The following is a 16,427-nucleotide window of genomic DNA, read 5'->3' as shown; positions in this document are numbered from 1 at the left end:
TTGTAGTATATCCTGCTATTTTTGGGATAGCTGTCTGTGCCCTCAAATCTAGTACAAGTAGACAGACCGAAACAGAATATAATCAAACTAAACAGAGTGATGAGAATAATGTTGGTTTTGAATCCTGATACACTATTAACAATGTCCTCTGCCTTCCTTTTTTAGATAGTTCCTCCCCTTTCACTTTCACGGGGTGCACTGTACATTTTGGTCCCCACTAATTCCTTTAGTTTTTAGATTAGGGGGCAACCCATTATTTACCTAAGTGGTTCTGAACCTTTTTACCCTTGGTATTGATCTTAAGCTGTATTCCTTTACCTACAAAAGCCTCAAGGTTTTCCTTCCTTATAGCTAAGTAGTTCTCCACTGCAACAAAGTGTCATGTCTTTCCAACCTATCTGCAGCTGCTGGACAAGCTGTCCCTATTTCTCTCTGGTTCGCTGTCACATAGAGCATTGTTTTCTCATCTTTGACATTAACCCTCTTTCAGGTTGATTATATTTCGTATGCAGAGCATCTTGATTGACCCTGTCCCTTGATCTATCCTGCCTGTGTTTCTTTTTGGTAGTGTATCAAGGCCATCTATGTTAGAGATTATAGCCAGCCTTCTCTGCCTCATCTATGCTATGCTATTTTTCTGCTGTTGGTTGTCTACTTTTCCCCTTCATTTCACTGTCTGCCCCATTCAGTGAGGCCTCTCTCTGCCACTGTTCCTGAAACCCTAGTGCTTTTTTTTCTCTCTAGAATGTGTTTTAGTATTTTTTGTAGGGTTGGATTGGTGGTCATGAATTCCCCCAGTTCCTCTTTGTCATGGAAGCATCTTGTTTCTCCATTAATTTTGAGAGATAGTTTTTCAGTGTACATCAATCTAGGTTGGAGGTTATTTTATTTCAGGACTTAGAATACTTTGCTCCAAGTTCTTGATTTGATGGTCTGTGTCGAGAAGGCTGTCATGATTTTGTGATCCTTTATAGGTGATCTGTTCCTTTTCTCTGACAGATTTTAATGTTCTGTTCTTGTAATGAATTTCTGATTATCTGATCTTGATTATCATATGTCTGGGTGTAGATCTGTTTTGGTTGTAGCTGGCTGGAGTTCTGTATGCCTCATATATCTAAATATCATTTCCTTTTCCTATGCTTGGGAAGTTTTTTTTAAATATTTCTGTGACTAGCCTTTGTTTTCCTTTGTGTTTACCCCTGCTTCTTCACTCACATTTTTTATTCTTAAGTTATATATCCTCTTGTCATCTTGTAGCCTTTGTATTGTTACTTTCTGGTTCCTTGTTATTTTTAAGAGATCTTTCCTTTCATGATCAGACATTGCAAATTTGTCTTCAAGTTTTGATAGCCTATCTTTAGTTTCTTTCACACAGTTTTGCCAGATTTTGATGGAGTTTTTAATTTCCTGGTAATCTCCTTGAATCTGTTTCATGTATGAATTTTTAAAATATTTTTCATCAAAGGTTTCCCTCCTTTTTTGGTGTTCCTCCATTCTTCCATATGTGTCTTCTTGAGAGGTGCTTAACATTTCTTTTCTTAGTCTTCTTAGATCTTGCTTTAATTATATTAGTATTTCTGTTTTTGAGTTCTATGTCATGAAGTTATTTCTTTATGTCTGCTGATGCTGTTTCTGATATTGCATATTTGCTGCCCTCAATCTCTTCTGTGTTTACCTCTCCTGGATCCATATTCCCTGAGTTGGCAGCTGGAGATTTTTGTTGTTGTTGTTCCTTTCTCTTGTCATGTTTCTTGTTTCTTACAAACAAGTAAATAGTGGAGGCCCCAGGCCCTTTCTGTATTGGTTACAATTGCTTTGAAGCATACTAGCTAGGGATTGCTGCCCTCTCCAGTTTGCTGTTGATCACTGAAGTATAAGCAGGGGCAGTGCAGGGTGGCCCCTCCCCTCTGAGCCAGTCAATCACCAGGGGTCTTCCCCCGTTAGTGTGCATGTGGGGATGGAACCAGTTTGGGACAGTTTCAGGAGCAACTTCGTCCCTGGCTATTGAGTCCCACCCAGCGGCATGACCCAGTCCAACCAGTTCCCACCAATCTGCTCTGCACCAGAAGCAGCCAACTGAAGCTGCTATGGCTCCAGGTTCAGGTCCTGACATATTAGAATCCTGCCTGATTCTAATATGTCACCCAGCCGGTCACCCCCTCCCACGGGAGGACCAAATTCTGAGCAATCACTGTGGGCTAGTGCAGATCTCCACACCAGCTCCATTCTCTGTTGTGATGCATCCTCCTGAGGTCATCAGGCTCACCAACCCCTGAGTTCAGTGTGACCATGAGTCATCAGACTCCAGGGTGTCTAGTACAGCATAGACCTGCTCTGGTGAGAGCATGACTGGCTCCAACCTTCCATCCGCATTTTTCTTTTCTTTTCTTTTCTTTTTTTAACCTTAGTTTCTTCCTGGGTCATGAGAATCCCTCTCCTTTCGTCAGGTCTTCTGCATGGCGTTAAATTCTAGCATCTGAGATGTTTCTGTCAGAGAGGCTCTTTACCTTGCTAATTACTGATCTGCCATCTCTGTGGGAATCCAAAAAGACTTTATTTTTATAGTAACCTTTATTTTAGGGAAATTGGAAGCCAAGTTGGAGGAGGACCAGGATAGGGTTTTGAATAAAGATACAGAAGCATGCTTATGTAAAATGGAGAAAAGAAGCAGAAAGCAATCCTTATTGGGACCAGTAACACTGGCTAGTATTGATATGAGAATGAATACTTTCTGCTGATCTGAGCACGAATGGATTTGGGAGATGCCAGGAATTATGGTCACATTAATTTTTCTCCGTGAACAAATACAGATGCAGTGGTTGGGTTTGATTAGTTGGGGGCATATCTGAGATATAAATTATATTCACACTGAAGGTTTCATTACCTCTAATTTCCTGTCCTAGGAATAAAAGTTTGGTAACTAAGGCACACCTCTACTGGTAGGTCTGCACAAGAAGGTGTTCTGCATTGCAAAAGACAAAGGAAGTAAAAACTTACTTCATTATGCCTACATAAAGCTATATACTGTTATTGTTTCTTTGTGTCATTGGGAGCATGAAGCCATTTAACTTCTTGGTTCTTATTAATATAAGTTATGATATGAGAAAACATTACTAAACACAAACCATCGACATATATAAACTTATATGATTTGAATCCTGGCCATCCTTTTGGAGAGTTTAGACATCTTAATTCTTAGAATCTTACTTTTTGAGTAACTATCTCTATCAGTTTGTCAGTCCTTTTTTTCCTTGACTTTAATTTTCACATTGTATGTGGTCATAGGGAAGATAAAACCAAAGTACATGAGTCATGTGGACAGCTATTTTGAAGAGAACAGGAGACATTATGGCTGCCATTGTTAATTTTCTTATTGTCTGGTTTTGAAGGCCTGTAATGCCTTCATTACTACTCTGTTCTGATAAGTTTTATACTATTTTGTTTTGTATGAATTCATTGAGTATAAAGATATAGACAACTATTTAGAAAAAAAAAACAAGAGACATTATGGTAGCCACTGTAGATCTCCTGTTATCTTGCTTTGAAATCTGTGTCACTTACGTTGTTTTGCTTCTGTCTGCTTTGTTCTGTTTTGTTATGTTTAGTTTTATTCTTTTTAAAAAAAAATTTTTTTAAAGCAAAGTAGCATGAATCTATGGGAAATTTAACAGAAACACATCAGAATATTTCTTCCTAAAATAATAAAATGTAAGTGGAAATATGCTAATAGTAGAAACAAAGTTTATTAATGAGAAAAAACAGTAAAGTGTATTCACTTTAATTAAAGTGTATCCATTTTAATTAAAATGTCTTTTAGTTCATATTTGCCATGTCAATTTTATAACTATATCATATAAGGAGAGAGTCCATATCTTCCACAAGCATTGTTGCATTGTTCTTTCCATACCCTACGTACTTAACAAATATTAAAACAATTGAAAATGGAAATAAAAATATATTTTGAGATATATGGGTGATATTTTAATTCCTAATGTTCATTTTTAGTACTTGGAATACATTTTAGATATGAAAATCTTGTTTTAGTATACTTTTTTATTTCTTGAGATACTCAAATTCTTAGTCATACTGTGGTTTTATTAGTAATAGCATGTGTTTGAGTGTCATTTCCCTAACTCCAAATGTAAGCTTTTTGAGGATAAAGACCATTGCTTCTGTAAAACTGTTGGAGTGGAACACAAAATAGACCTTTTGTAAATTACTCAAATTAAAAGAATTTTAAAAGTTTTAAGAAAATAAAAAATAAGAAAAAGTAAGTTCTTATTGTCATGAATTACATTTCAATTCATTGAATTTAAATAACTTTATATACTCAATACCTCCCCTACTATGCTGTCTATAGCTCATTCATATTTTCTCTTCCAGTTTATTAAAGTCAAAATGTAATGGATGGCTTCCCAGAACTTCATCATCCTTTAAAAAATACCAACACTCCCCAAATAGTGGAGAGAATAAGAAGGAGAAAAAGACCATTGGGTTTCAGTCACATACAGAAGATGATGCCAAGTGGATGTGTCAAAAGAAAGATACATGTGGCCCCCAGAGGGGTAAGTTTTTTTTGTTGTTGTTTGTTTTTTTTTTTGTCTTTTTCCTTTTTATTGGTACCAGGGATTGAACTCACAACTGCCTGCTTGCAAGGCAGGCGCTTATGCCACTGAGCTAAATACCCAGCCCCCAGAGGGGTAAGTTTAACATCTGTAGTACCAAAATGCTTGGGGAAGGTGGTTGCTGGTGGCTGTCAGCCAGTGAATGCCAGATGATTTCTTGAAATGCTGAGCAGAATTTAATATTGCTAACTGACTTTGCCTGCAAGGCCACAAGCAGGACATCTACTAGATTAGTGAAATGTGTCTTCATTTCCCTTAGAATATTGATAGAGGAACTCTTTGCAGTTTCATCATCTTTTTGCAAACAACAGATTCTTAAGGATTAATCAGTAAGTATGGTCATAGACAAAAATAATGTCCAAGTTGAATAAAGATGAAAAGAAGTTGAACATACATCTCTCCTGGGAAAGTAAACCCTAACAGCAACAGTTATTCTTCACTTAACTGGAAACTTAGGGGACAGGAAACTTGAAGAAGGGATCATGGATAACTCCACACTGTTGTTTAAAACAAAAGTCATAAATCTAAAGCAAAAGTCATAAATCTAAAGCAAATATTGACTAGCAGTCTTTTGAGTGCCAGTAATGCTTCCTATTTGATATGTGATGGATTTTTTAAAAGAAATCTATTATAAATAACTGAAATGTTGAGTGAAGGAAATTTATTTTTCCCCCTGGTTATTAATGAAGTGGCCCTAGGCCACCATAATCTTTCTTAGGAGAATTAAAAGAAGAGTTTTGGAGGGGAATAAGCCTCACTGTGCAGAAAAGTTGTATAGAAAGCAAAACACCAACGAGGCCTGAATTTTCTCCTCACATCTCTTTAATAGACATCTTTTATTTCTCTCTACTCACAATGAGTAACTCTGATTTCCTTCTTATTTACTTCTGTTTTGTGCCAGGCTGCTATCTTTCCACCAGGAATCAACATAATTTCTTTAGCCACTCTTTTACTGATTGATTGAGAATTAGGCAGTTTCTTGCAAGTGAATCTCTTCCTGCCTTTCCACTCGTGCTATCTGCTTAGTTGTGGGTTTTGTTCTAATTAAAACTAAGCTAGAATTTGTCTAATCCTATCCTGGATAAGTGAGATACGAAAACTAGTCAAAGCTTCAGAAGGGTGACTTACAATATAAAACAAGAGCAGAAGTATGAGTTTTTTTGTTTTTTACTTAAAGCAAATGTCCGGAGACCTTCATTGCTTTAGAACAGCTTAGAAGCTTCTTCTTAGACTTTCTTACCAAAAACAAAAATGAAATTGAGCAGACTTACTATATGAGAAAGAATTTTCTTTACTTTCTTTAGCAGTACTCTTTCAGAGGTGGGAAACTCTTACTTCAGCTTTCTCTATTCTTAGACATTTTACTTTGGAGATTGGAGAACCAGCCAGAATTGGCCTGGTGATTACACCACAAGGCTTAACATAGTCTTCTGTTAACTTGTCAACAAATTGATGTTGTGTGTCAGCACTAAAATAAAATGGAAAAATCAGAAAAATATAGTGTAATAGCAAAAGGACAAATAACTTGTGTTATTGGTTAAGATCACAGCAACATTAGAAAGTAGCAGTTGAAAAGCACTTTGAGAAAGGTATCATCAAGCCAGTCCTTGCTATCGTGGAGGTTAATCTCTCCAGGTCCCAGCTACAGAAGCCAGAAGCCTGGAAAGGGCTTGTGTCCAAAAAAAAAAAAAAAAAAAAAAAAATCAATTTCTAATTTGAAATAAAATCGTTTTTGACTAACAGGAGTTTAGAACCCATTATTTTTTGCTGTACAGTCTGCTGACATTTCAGCACTTTCTGTTGTGTACAATGAATCCTAATAGTCATTTTATAATGTTGCTGTACCAATCAACTTAACAAAGAGAAGCTGTTACAATTCTACAAAGTTTTCAGAAACAATTTTTCACTTGTGGTTTTATTTTTTGTTGTTAGTAGTTTCTCTCTCTCTCTCTCTCTCTCTCTCTCTCTCTCTCTCTCTCTCTCTCTCTTTCTCAATGGAAGAGAGGTTGTATTTCAGTGAAAAAAATACAGTAACCTTTTTCATATTTAAAAAGTTCGTATTTCCAGATACCCACAGGAATTATTAACTTCTTTTCTGTTCATGTAAAGGACTGTCTAGTATTTTTCTTTCATTGTTCTAATATGGTGCCATTAGCAAAATTATGGCCTAGATCATCACTGAAGGACCTCAGGTTGCCCTCTTAAGCCATTCTGCCTATTGCAGAGCTGGTGTATGCAGATTACTCTGCAAGGCAAAGTTATTGCATTGGCCTTTGCTGTGGCACCTAACCAAATGGGAGACATAAACTTTCCAAGATGTGCTACAGTGGGTTTTGATACCCTGTTTATCATAAGGCCAGTGACCTAGCACTAATTGCCCACGTTACACTGCTTGGTTTGACACCTCTTTAATTGCTTTCCTCTCTTTAGTGTATCTGAATTTTTTAATATACATTTTTGCTGTTTTATATCCTTTGTTTCCTTTGTTCTTATCCTTTAATCATTAAGTACTATACAGGACATTTATTGAAGGGCCATTAATCTTTATTACCAGTCTTTTATTCCTTTACCTCTGGTATCCTCCTTAACCATTCTGCCAACATTATTAATGTTAAACATGTAAAGGAGGCCAGACTCATGGCTCAAGAAACAACCTTGTGATCACAAAAAAATATATATTATCAGAATTGCACTTAAAATATATTCTTTGATGTATCAATGTTTAGAATGTTATATTTCACCTTCTTTTATTGAGCGTGGTAGAACAGAAAAATACTACTTGGGAAAATCTAAACTTGGATTAAGAACTATTAAAAGGCATTATTCTGGAAACACTCAATTTTCGTTCCTGTTTTCCGCTTATACAGCAGCAAAACATTCTCTCCCAGCTTTCCTAGAACCTCCCCTTCCTGAGCAATTACCCATTTTCTACTATAAGAGGAAACTGACACACATTTTTTTCCTGTTACGTTAAGCCTGAGGACACTGAGTATACACGCTCCAGAAATAAAATGTTACTGGGTTGGGGATTTAGCTCAGCAGGCATAAGCCCCTGCCTTGTAAGCAAGTCGTGAGTTTGATTCCCAGTACCAAAAAATAAAAAAATAAAATGTAAGATCTCAGATGTTGGCATTATCCTTCCTAAATCAGGCTACAAAGCCATTTCTCTGCTACATTTGCAGCTACATTCTATTTGTTCCTCTTTCATGGTTCTCTAAATTCCGATAAATCTTTGAGAAACACTCACCCTAGGATAATTTGGATTTAGTTGGTTTTATTGATCATACCCACATTTTGTCTTGGAGATTTTCCTTTTTAGGTTATATAATCTTATATAGCAACTGTCATTGGTTGAGTACCTCTAAGGAGTCCCAAGACTTTCACTTGTTTTTTCTTTTTACTGGAAGGGGATTATTGTAGTCAAGTGAAACAAGAAAGATTCTCTGAATCAACTAGCGGTTCCTATAAGTGATCCTGTCTTGCTTCTAAGGACCATTTATTTGTGTTTCCTTTATTAGTACCATCATCATCATCATCCTCACTAATATATAGTTAATTATAATAAAAAGTACCACAATGTATTACTTTTGATTTGTAATAGGAAATAAAAGATTAAACTTAATGCCTTTACCAGCAATATACAGAAGATAAGCAAAATAGAGGGCTATGAATAAGCCCAGACATACAGAATAAATTGTCCTGCTAAGTTCACTTTAAAAAAAGAACTTGAATGTAAGAATTGAATTTGCTGTCTTTAAGAGTTGACATTGCTATACATAGAATATTGTCTAGTGTCTGTATTTCTCATTCTCTACTATGGGAAGAAATATCTTAAAATACTGTATTAGATATATCACCTTTCACTAGAATATAAACTTCATATGATCATTATTGTATTCCTGCTCCTAAAACACTGCTTAACACATGATAGTTGTTCCTTATATATGTGTTGAATGAATTAACATAGCATTACATATATTGATTTTTCTTTCTGAGTCCTTGTTCCACTTTCCCAAAATAAGGACGTAATCAGCTAGACCTTTTGACCTCACTGCCTGCAGTGATTTAGTGACTTAAGCAAAATGTATGCTTATCCCTTCAAAGTCCTTATGGTGATTGATTGCTAGTGTCAACGAAAAAGCAATAGAGTAGGGTCTTAATTACCTCTTTCAAGTCCCTATCTCCAAATACAATCACATCTTAAAGAATACTGGAGGTTAGGACTTTAACACATGAATGGAGGAAGGAACACAATTTAGTCCATAACAACTACTTTCTTTGCAATATTTATGCTTGTTTCTCATATCTAATTAGAGCACCTGTTACACTGTAGAAAAAATGTTATAAATAGACTCCTATACTTTGTTCCTGATCTCATTGGGTAGGCAGACAGCTATCCATACATCCAATATGATTTTTAGCTGGAGCTTTTAATAAATAACTCTTTATCATGTTGGAGAACATCCTTCTTTGTTTGCTGAGAGTTTTAATAAATACGTTGAGATTCATCAAATCTTTTTTCTGCATCTATTAAGATGATTTTGTTTTTTCTTTTGCTAGTTTGATGATTACAACAATGGTGAGATATTAGGATACAATGCTTTTTTTTGTAATGAATTGTCAGATTTTGGCATCAGAATTATTTTCATGTCTTAAATGAGTCAGGATCTTGTCAGTTAAAATAGTGGAGTAAGTAACTCCAGATGGCTCGTTTCTCCCCAGAAATGTTGAAAAGCTGCCAAGAATTGGTAGATTCAACCTTATAAGAATACTGAATGATAGTAAAAGATTTGCAGAAGTTAAACACCTGTTTAGCTAGGAGAAAGGCTCCTAAAAGACAGTGGAAGAGCTTGTGAAGCTGTAACTTGACCTTGTCCCCTGCCCTGGGTCAGAAGCAGTCTTGAAGATGGCAACTTGAGATCCAGGAAAGAGTCCCAAGCTTTAGTGGAATCAGAGCTGGCCTTATTTCAGGAAATAATGAGTCTGTTTTTACCTCTGTGTGAATCTCATCAAAGACTGGCACAAGGATCTGCTTTTGTTTTGCCTGACTCTGAGCTTTCTCAGGGCAGAAAAGCAGCTACATTTAGGACATGCCTTGAAAACACTGAAAGTCAAAAAAATACCACACCATCAATTGATAAAAAAAAAAAAACACAACTATTAGCAAGACAAAGAATGGATGCATCAAAAGATAAAAAGCTACATAGCTTAGATAAAATAGAAATCTAAATAGATCCATAAGGAAGACTTTTAATCATTAATCAAAAACATCCCACAAAAGACAAACTCATTGGTGAGTTCCATCAAGTATTTTAAAAAAGAAGTAACACAAACTTTTCTCAGACTCTTATAAAACAGAAGAGGAAAAAATACATCCTAAGTCATTCTAAGGGACTCTAATACTAAAACCAGGCAGAGACTAAATTAAAAACTATCAGCAGGACCCCCTATGAGTATGAAAGAAAGTATTCTCAACAAAATAGTAACAAAAAATGATTTCAACAGCACATTTAAAAGGATTATATACATCATGACCGAGAGGGATTTAGCTCAGGAATGCAAGGCTGGTTTAACATACAAAAATCAATCAGTATATTTCAACACATTAAAAGAAGGGAGAGAAAAACCAAATGATCATTATCCTTGATGCAGAAAAAGCATTTAGTAAAATCAAACATTCTTTTTTTTTTTTTTTTTTTTTTTTTTTTTGTCTTTTTCCTTTTTATCGGTACCGGGGATTGAACTCACGACTGCCTGCTTGCAAGGCAGGCGCTTATGCCGCTGAGCTAAATCCCCAGCCCCAAAATCAAACATTCTTGATGATAAAAAAAATGAGTGGTTAGAAGAGACGTTTCTCAACATTATAAAGAGGATATGTGTAAAACTTATTCCTGACATCACATTCAACTATGAAAGACTGAAATATTCCTCCTAAATTTAGGAACAAGTGTTACTACTTTTATCCCTTCAATATTGTACTAGAAGTTCTAGCCAGAGCAACCAGGAAAAGAAGAGCAAGGAAAAGGAGAAGGAAGAGGAGGAGGAGGGGAAGGAAAATACATCCAAATTTGAAAAAAAGAAGTTAAACTATTTCTTTTGGTAGATCATGCATATATAGAAAATCCTAGTAAATGTACAAAAACTTACTAAAGATAATGAATTCAGCTAGTTTGCAAGATAAAATTCAACACAAATCATTTGTTTTTCTATACACTAATAAGTTACATGAAAAAGAAATTGCGACAATTTCATTTATAATAACATCATAACAAAAAATACCTAGGAAATAAATTTAAAGATTTAATACTCGTACTGAAAAGAACAAACATCCTTGAAAGAAGTTAAAGAATACATAAATACATGGAAAGACATTTTGTATTCATGAATTTGAAGACTTTGATTATTAAGATAGGAGCAGTTCACAAAGCAATCTACAGATTTAATCCTTATCAAAATTCCAATGACATTTTTTGTAGAAATGCAAAATTCTATAAATCTTAAAATTCATACAAATTTGTGAGAGTCCCTGATTAACCAATACAGTCTTGAAAAAGAGAAATATGAAGTGAGAAGACTCACACCTTTTGACTTCAAAACTAAACTAACCATAAACCTATTGTAATCAGTATAATGAAGTATTCTCATAAGGATAGATTTATACCAGGTATAATCAGCAAATAGAATGAATGTTTAAATAGCTCTGAAGTCTTTTTGCTTCTAGTTACTTGGCATGGCTGCCTCAATACCTTGAATCAAGTCAAAATATTTACCTTTCATGGTCATCTTGACTTTGAGAAAAAGCAAAAAATTATCTGATGTCAGATCTGTTGTATAAAGGCACACAATAATCTTTTTATTTGAGAGAAACTACCATAAGTGTTTTGAACGGATTCAGGACATCAAGGCAGCCATGAAGAGACATTCATGAAAGAAGACTTCCAGAACTGCTTCAGAAAGTTGTGAGAACTGTAGGGTAAGTGTACGTTATGGTTTGTGTCGAGATGCCCCTCAAAGCCTTATGCACTTTTAGATAGGGTTTTTTCAGAGATAACTAAATCTAGAGTCTGTGACTGATTCATGGTTCAATGCTGTTATTGAAGGTGTTTGGATTCAGGGTGTCATGGTCTATGTTGGTGGCCCCCAAGCCTCATGCGTTTGCATTATGCATTTGTGATTGGTTCATTGTCTAGTGCTAGGATTGGGAGTGTGAGTGCTACACTGGCCTAGGGGTGGATCCAGGATGCGATGTAATGACAGGAAGAAGATGTGTCTCTCTCTCTTGCTGGTTTCTGCCTTGCTGTTTGTGGCTGCCATGAAATGTGGCCCTGCCATGAACTGTGGCCCTGCCATGCCACCCTGCCTTGGAGTCAACTGAGTATGGACTGAAACCTCCAAAATCTGTAAGAAATAAACCTTTCCTTTGCCATATTTGCACACATAAGGTTATTTGGTCTCAGCGACAAGTAAAAAGTAACTAAGACAGAATTTGGTACCAAGGAGTGGGGTTGTTTGCTGTGACTATACCTGACCATGTTTTTCGAGAGGCTTTGGAAATGGCTCGTGGGCAGAGTTTGGAAAGGTTCAGACATGTCACCTGGATGCATAGAGCTGGAGCAGCTTAGGCTGTTCTGTAGAGGAGATTCTGTTCAGAGCTCAGGAGACCAGAAGGCTGATAGAAAGCCTCATGGTAAAGACCACGCTTTGGAGGTTTCTGCTGGGAAGGAACTGCATTGTTTGTTGGACTCCCTATGATGTGTGTTATGGCTTGGCAAAAAGTTTGTCTGCATTTTGCTCATGCCCAGAGACTTTGACTGAGACTGAGACAAAGGGCAATGGATTGATTAATCTAGAAAAGGAAATTTCAAGAAAGTTGAATGTGGAGGCTGTTGCATGGCTATTGTGGGGGCTTTTAGTCAGCTTTATGTTGCAAATCAAGAGCAAAGAGCCCAACAGGATAATTTACAATATTGTGAGTTTGGCTAGAAGGAAAACTCCAGTAATGCTGTGGATTATAAAGTCAGATGAGTCTTTGATTGCTGAGAAGAAACAGAGAGATAAGACAGATGGCCCAGGGTGTCCCAGGAAGCAGCAGGTGTCCACCCTTTGCAGCCTCAAAACTGCAAAAGTGAAAGAATTTCCTCAGAGGAAAGCTGCAGAGCACCATGCTCCAGAATGGCGATGCAGGCCACATGAAGTTCCAGAATGGTAGCAACATAGAGAAAGTTTTCTTCACCATCAGGTTCACAGAGCCCAACGATATAGGCAGTCGACCCCTACAGCCAAGAGAGAGAAAAGCCTGGCTACTGTTCCAGCTGGCAGCAAACCTTGGCAGCATCCACATGGTGCTGATTTTAGGTGCAAGCAAAATGCACAAATTCTGAGAGTAAGATGGCTTCCACCTTGATTGCAAAGGGTCTGGAAGGCCAAGCAGTGTGCCCCTGAATGGGCAATTTGGAGCTTGCCACCAAATTGCTTCAAATGCTGAGCATGAAACTCTAGGACTTAATGTTCATCCTGTTGGATGTTGGACTTGCTTTGTTTCCAGTGGTTTATATTTCCCAGTTTGTAACTTTTGGAATGGTAATGCTTATCTTGTGCCTTTGCATTTCACAAATGTTTAACCTTATTTCATTTGTACAGGGGGGTTACAGTTAAGAGTTTGCCATAGATCTTGGAGGAGACTTGAGACTTGGACCTTTCAGCAATGCTGAAAATGTTAGGACTTTGGCAATTGGAGATGGACTAAATGTCTTTTGTATAAAGGATGTACATGAGTCCTTGGGGCCAGGGATGAAATGTCATGGTGTATGTCGGTGCCCCCAGGCCTCATGCGTTTGCATTATGCATTTGTGATTGGTTCGTTGTCTAGTGCTCCGATTGGGGATGTGAGTGCTACACTGCCCCAGGGGTGGGGCCAGGATGTGATGTAATGGCCGGAAGAAGGCGTGTCTCTCTCTCTTGCCGGTTTCTGCCTTGCTGTTTGCAGCCTCCATGAACTGTAGCCCCGCCATGCCACCCTGCCTTAGTGCCAACTGAGTATGGACTGAAACCTCCAAAATCTGTAAGAAATAAACCTTAAATCTCCATGTATTCTTTTGTTTCCTTTTCTTTAAATTAAAAAAAAAAAAAAGAAAAAAGAAATAAACCTTTCCTTTCCCAGCTTTGGTCATCAGGTATTGTGTTTCAAAGACGAGTACAAAGTAACTAAGACATAGGGTAAGTGATTGCTAGATCACGATACGATAAAAAGGGGCAGGAAAAGGTTTGTTTCCTCCTTTTGCTCTTGTTCCTTTTGCTGTCTTCTGCCACCATAAATGGTCACCCTTCTGACATGCCATGCTACTTTAGAGCCAGCTGACTATGGAGTAAAGCGTCTACAAACTATGAGCTAAATAAACCTTTGTTCCTTTAACCATGGATGTTAGGTATTTTGTCCCAGGTATGAGAGAAAAGTAACTAAAACAGTGCATTATAAATTAAAGGGATTATGTTGCCAGGGATTAATGGCAATATGTTCTTTAATAATTCTTTAAAAACTTTTAAATCTAAACATTAACTGTTTTCCTTGATTATATTGAATAGATAAATGAAACAGAAATAAACAGATCATCAACAATAGCTGTCTGATGATCAGAGTATAAATTCATACGATCAGTTTGGGAATTTTTGTGGCATTATTTATTTTAAAAAATCCTGTGCATCAGTAGTTCCAAATTTATGTATTAAAGAGAATCTCATACCCAAAATGATTCAGTTTCAGATATGTTCATTGCAGCTATAATAAGCTAAACTATGGTAAGAAAAAGACAGAAGAAAATCAGTGTTTAAAGAACAAGAAATATTTTTATTTCTCTAACAGTCCAACTTGAGGGTTCAACTTGGCAGTAGCTGTGATTAAATAAATGATGGTTTTATGTGCCTTCCAAGGTCATCTTGGACTTTGCAGTAACATAAGAGTCAGTAAACTTAGATCATGAGGTGTTGCCTGTTGCCTGTTGTAAATACTGTTTTATTGTAACACAGCTATGCCCTTTTGTTTACATATTGTCTGTGCTGTTTTCATGCTATAACAGCAGAGTCTAATACATCTGACAACAGCCATATGGCCCAAAAGCCTAATTTATTTATTTTCTGACCCTTTAGAGGAAACTGTTGACCCTGCCATTACATATACACATGGAAGGTTTTTATATGATGGACCTGGGGTGGCATACACAGTATCCACTGATTTTCCACCTGACCACACATAATTACAAGGAAGACTGAAAAATATAGCCGTGTACTTAGGGAGATGCAAGTTAGAAAGTGCATTTTGGTGAATAAGTAGCAGCTTCTGTCACAGCAACATGCTTCATAATAGTTCCAAACCAGAATTATACCAGCTATCAGTAGCAAAATAGATTTTTTAAAATTGGTGCACAAAATAGAGTAATATAATAGTAAAGAAAACAAACTACAGCCACATAAATCATCAGCACAGGTAAACTCTAGAAATAGAGTATTGAGCAAAAGAAATACCAAAAAAAAATTTTATGTTTACCTGGGTACATACCTGTAATCCTTGCAAGTTTAACATATTCCCACCAGATTGAACCACCTGTGGTACATGTATGAGTGTCCCATTAGGCAGCTTGTACCACTGGTGGTAGAAGTGGTGCAGTCATGCATGGGACAGTCATGCATGTGCCATCAGTAATTAAAGCCAGCAGCAATATATACAAATTATAACCCCATGATTTTTAAAAGAAAAGTTTTTTTAAAGGGCTGGATATGTAACTCAGGGTGAAAGTCCTGTGGTCAATCCTCAGTATAGATAAGATAGATAGATTGATTTATATATGTGTATGTTTCCATATTTATGAAATTCAAAAGAAGCAAAAGTAAATCACATTTTTAACCAAGTAGGTAGATGTTATCCAGGAGTGGTGGTACATGCTCGTAATCCTAATACTCTGGGGGTGGAAGGCAGGAGATTTGTAAGTTTGAGCTCAGCTTGGGCAATTCAACAGTGCAACTTAGCAAGACCCTGTGTCAGAATATAATAAAAGGAGTGAGGGCTAGAGGTACCTCAGTGTGAAAACTCTGGATTCAAACCCCAATGCTGAAAATATATATGTATGTTAATATTAGGAGGGAAATACTTATCAGAACAGTGGCTCTGGAAGAAAGAAGTGAGATGTGAGTAGGGATGTATACTGGTGATACATCTGGGGGGCAGTGCTGACACTGCTGTGTTTCATAATCAAGAAAGGAGTTATAATGGTGTTTTCTTTATAATGTATTCTTTAAGCTAAACTGAATATATGATATGCCCTATTTGTTTTTAAAATGAAAAATAAAACAAAGGGCCCAGAAACATAGATTTCTAATCATTGTAATCATTGATTTCTAATGAAAAAGTTATCTTACCCTGAGATGTCAAATGATGGATGAACACATAGACCTGGCTACATATAAATAGGACATGATACATTAAGTTCAGTTTCATCTGTGTATGCAAAAATATATGTGCATGTTTATTCTGAAATATAAATGTACTCATATATGTAAACATATACATGTATATATGAAGTTGGTCAGCCTAATGGCTGATTCTTAAGCATTCTTCTTAGTCTTTCATTTTTTAATAATATAGTTCTTTCGTGAATGTGCATGTTCAAAAATATATAGTTTCAGGAAAACACATTATTCTACATAATTGCTGGTATACTTAATATTAAATCAAATTTTATAAATGGAACAAATATAATTAAAAGCTAATACATAGCTTTACTTAAACTATGCCTTAGAGTGAAGATTTAT

At 36.4% G+C, this 16,427-nt stretch overlaps 1 protein-coding gene across 4 annotated transcripts in view; it reads left to right on the top strand.

Moving 5' to 3' along the window:
• Nucleotides 1–16,427, top strand: part of Kiaa1328 (KIAA1328 ortholog) — a 287,886-nt gene that overhangs the window by 227,177 nt on the left and 44,282 nt on the right. For all 4 annotated transcript variants that reach the window (XR_001202191.3, XM_023566814.2, XM_003474074.5 and 1 more), the window contains one exon: nt 4,384–4,565. Coding sequence is in view for 3 of the 4 variants with exons in the window: in XM_023566814.2 (XP_023422582.1) it covers nt 4,384–4,565 (182 nt within the window). In the remaining variant the exon portion in view is untranslated. The remainder of the gene's footprint in view (nt 1–4,383; nt 4,566–16,427) is intronic.

This window comes from Cavia porcellus, unplaced genomic scaffold (assembly GCF_034190915.1).
Source record: "Cavia porcellus strain 051 isolate PalLab524CR breed Dunkin Hartley unplaced genomic scaffold, mCavPor4.1 scaffold_20, whole genome shotgun sequence".
Taxonomy (NCBI): domain Eukaryota; kingdom Metazoa; phylum Chordata; class Mammalia; order Rodentia; family Caviidae; genus Cavia; species Cavia porcellus.
This window is presented reverse-complemented; position numbering and strand designations above follow the sequence as displayed.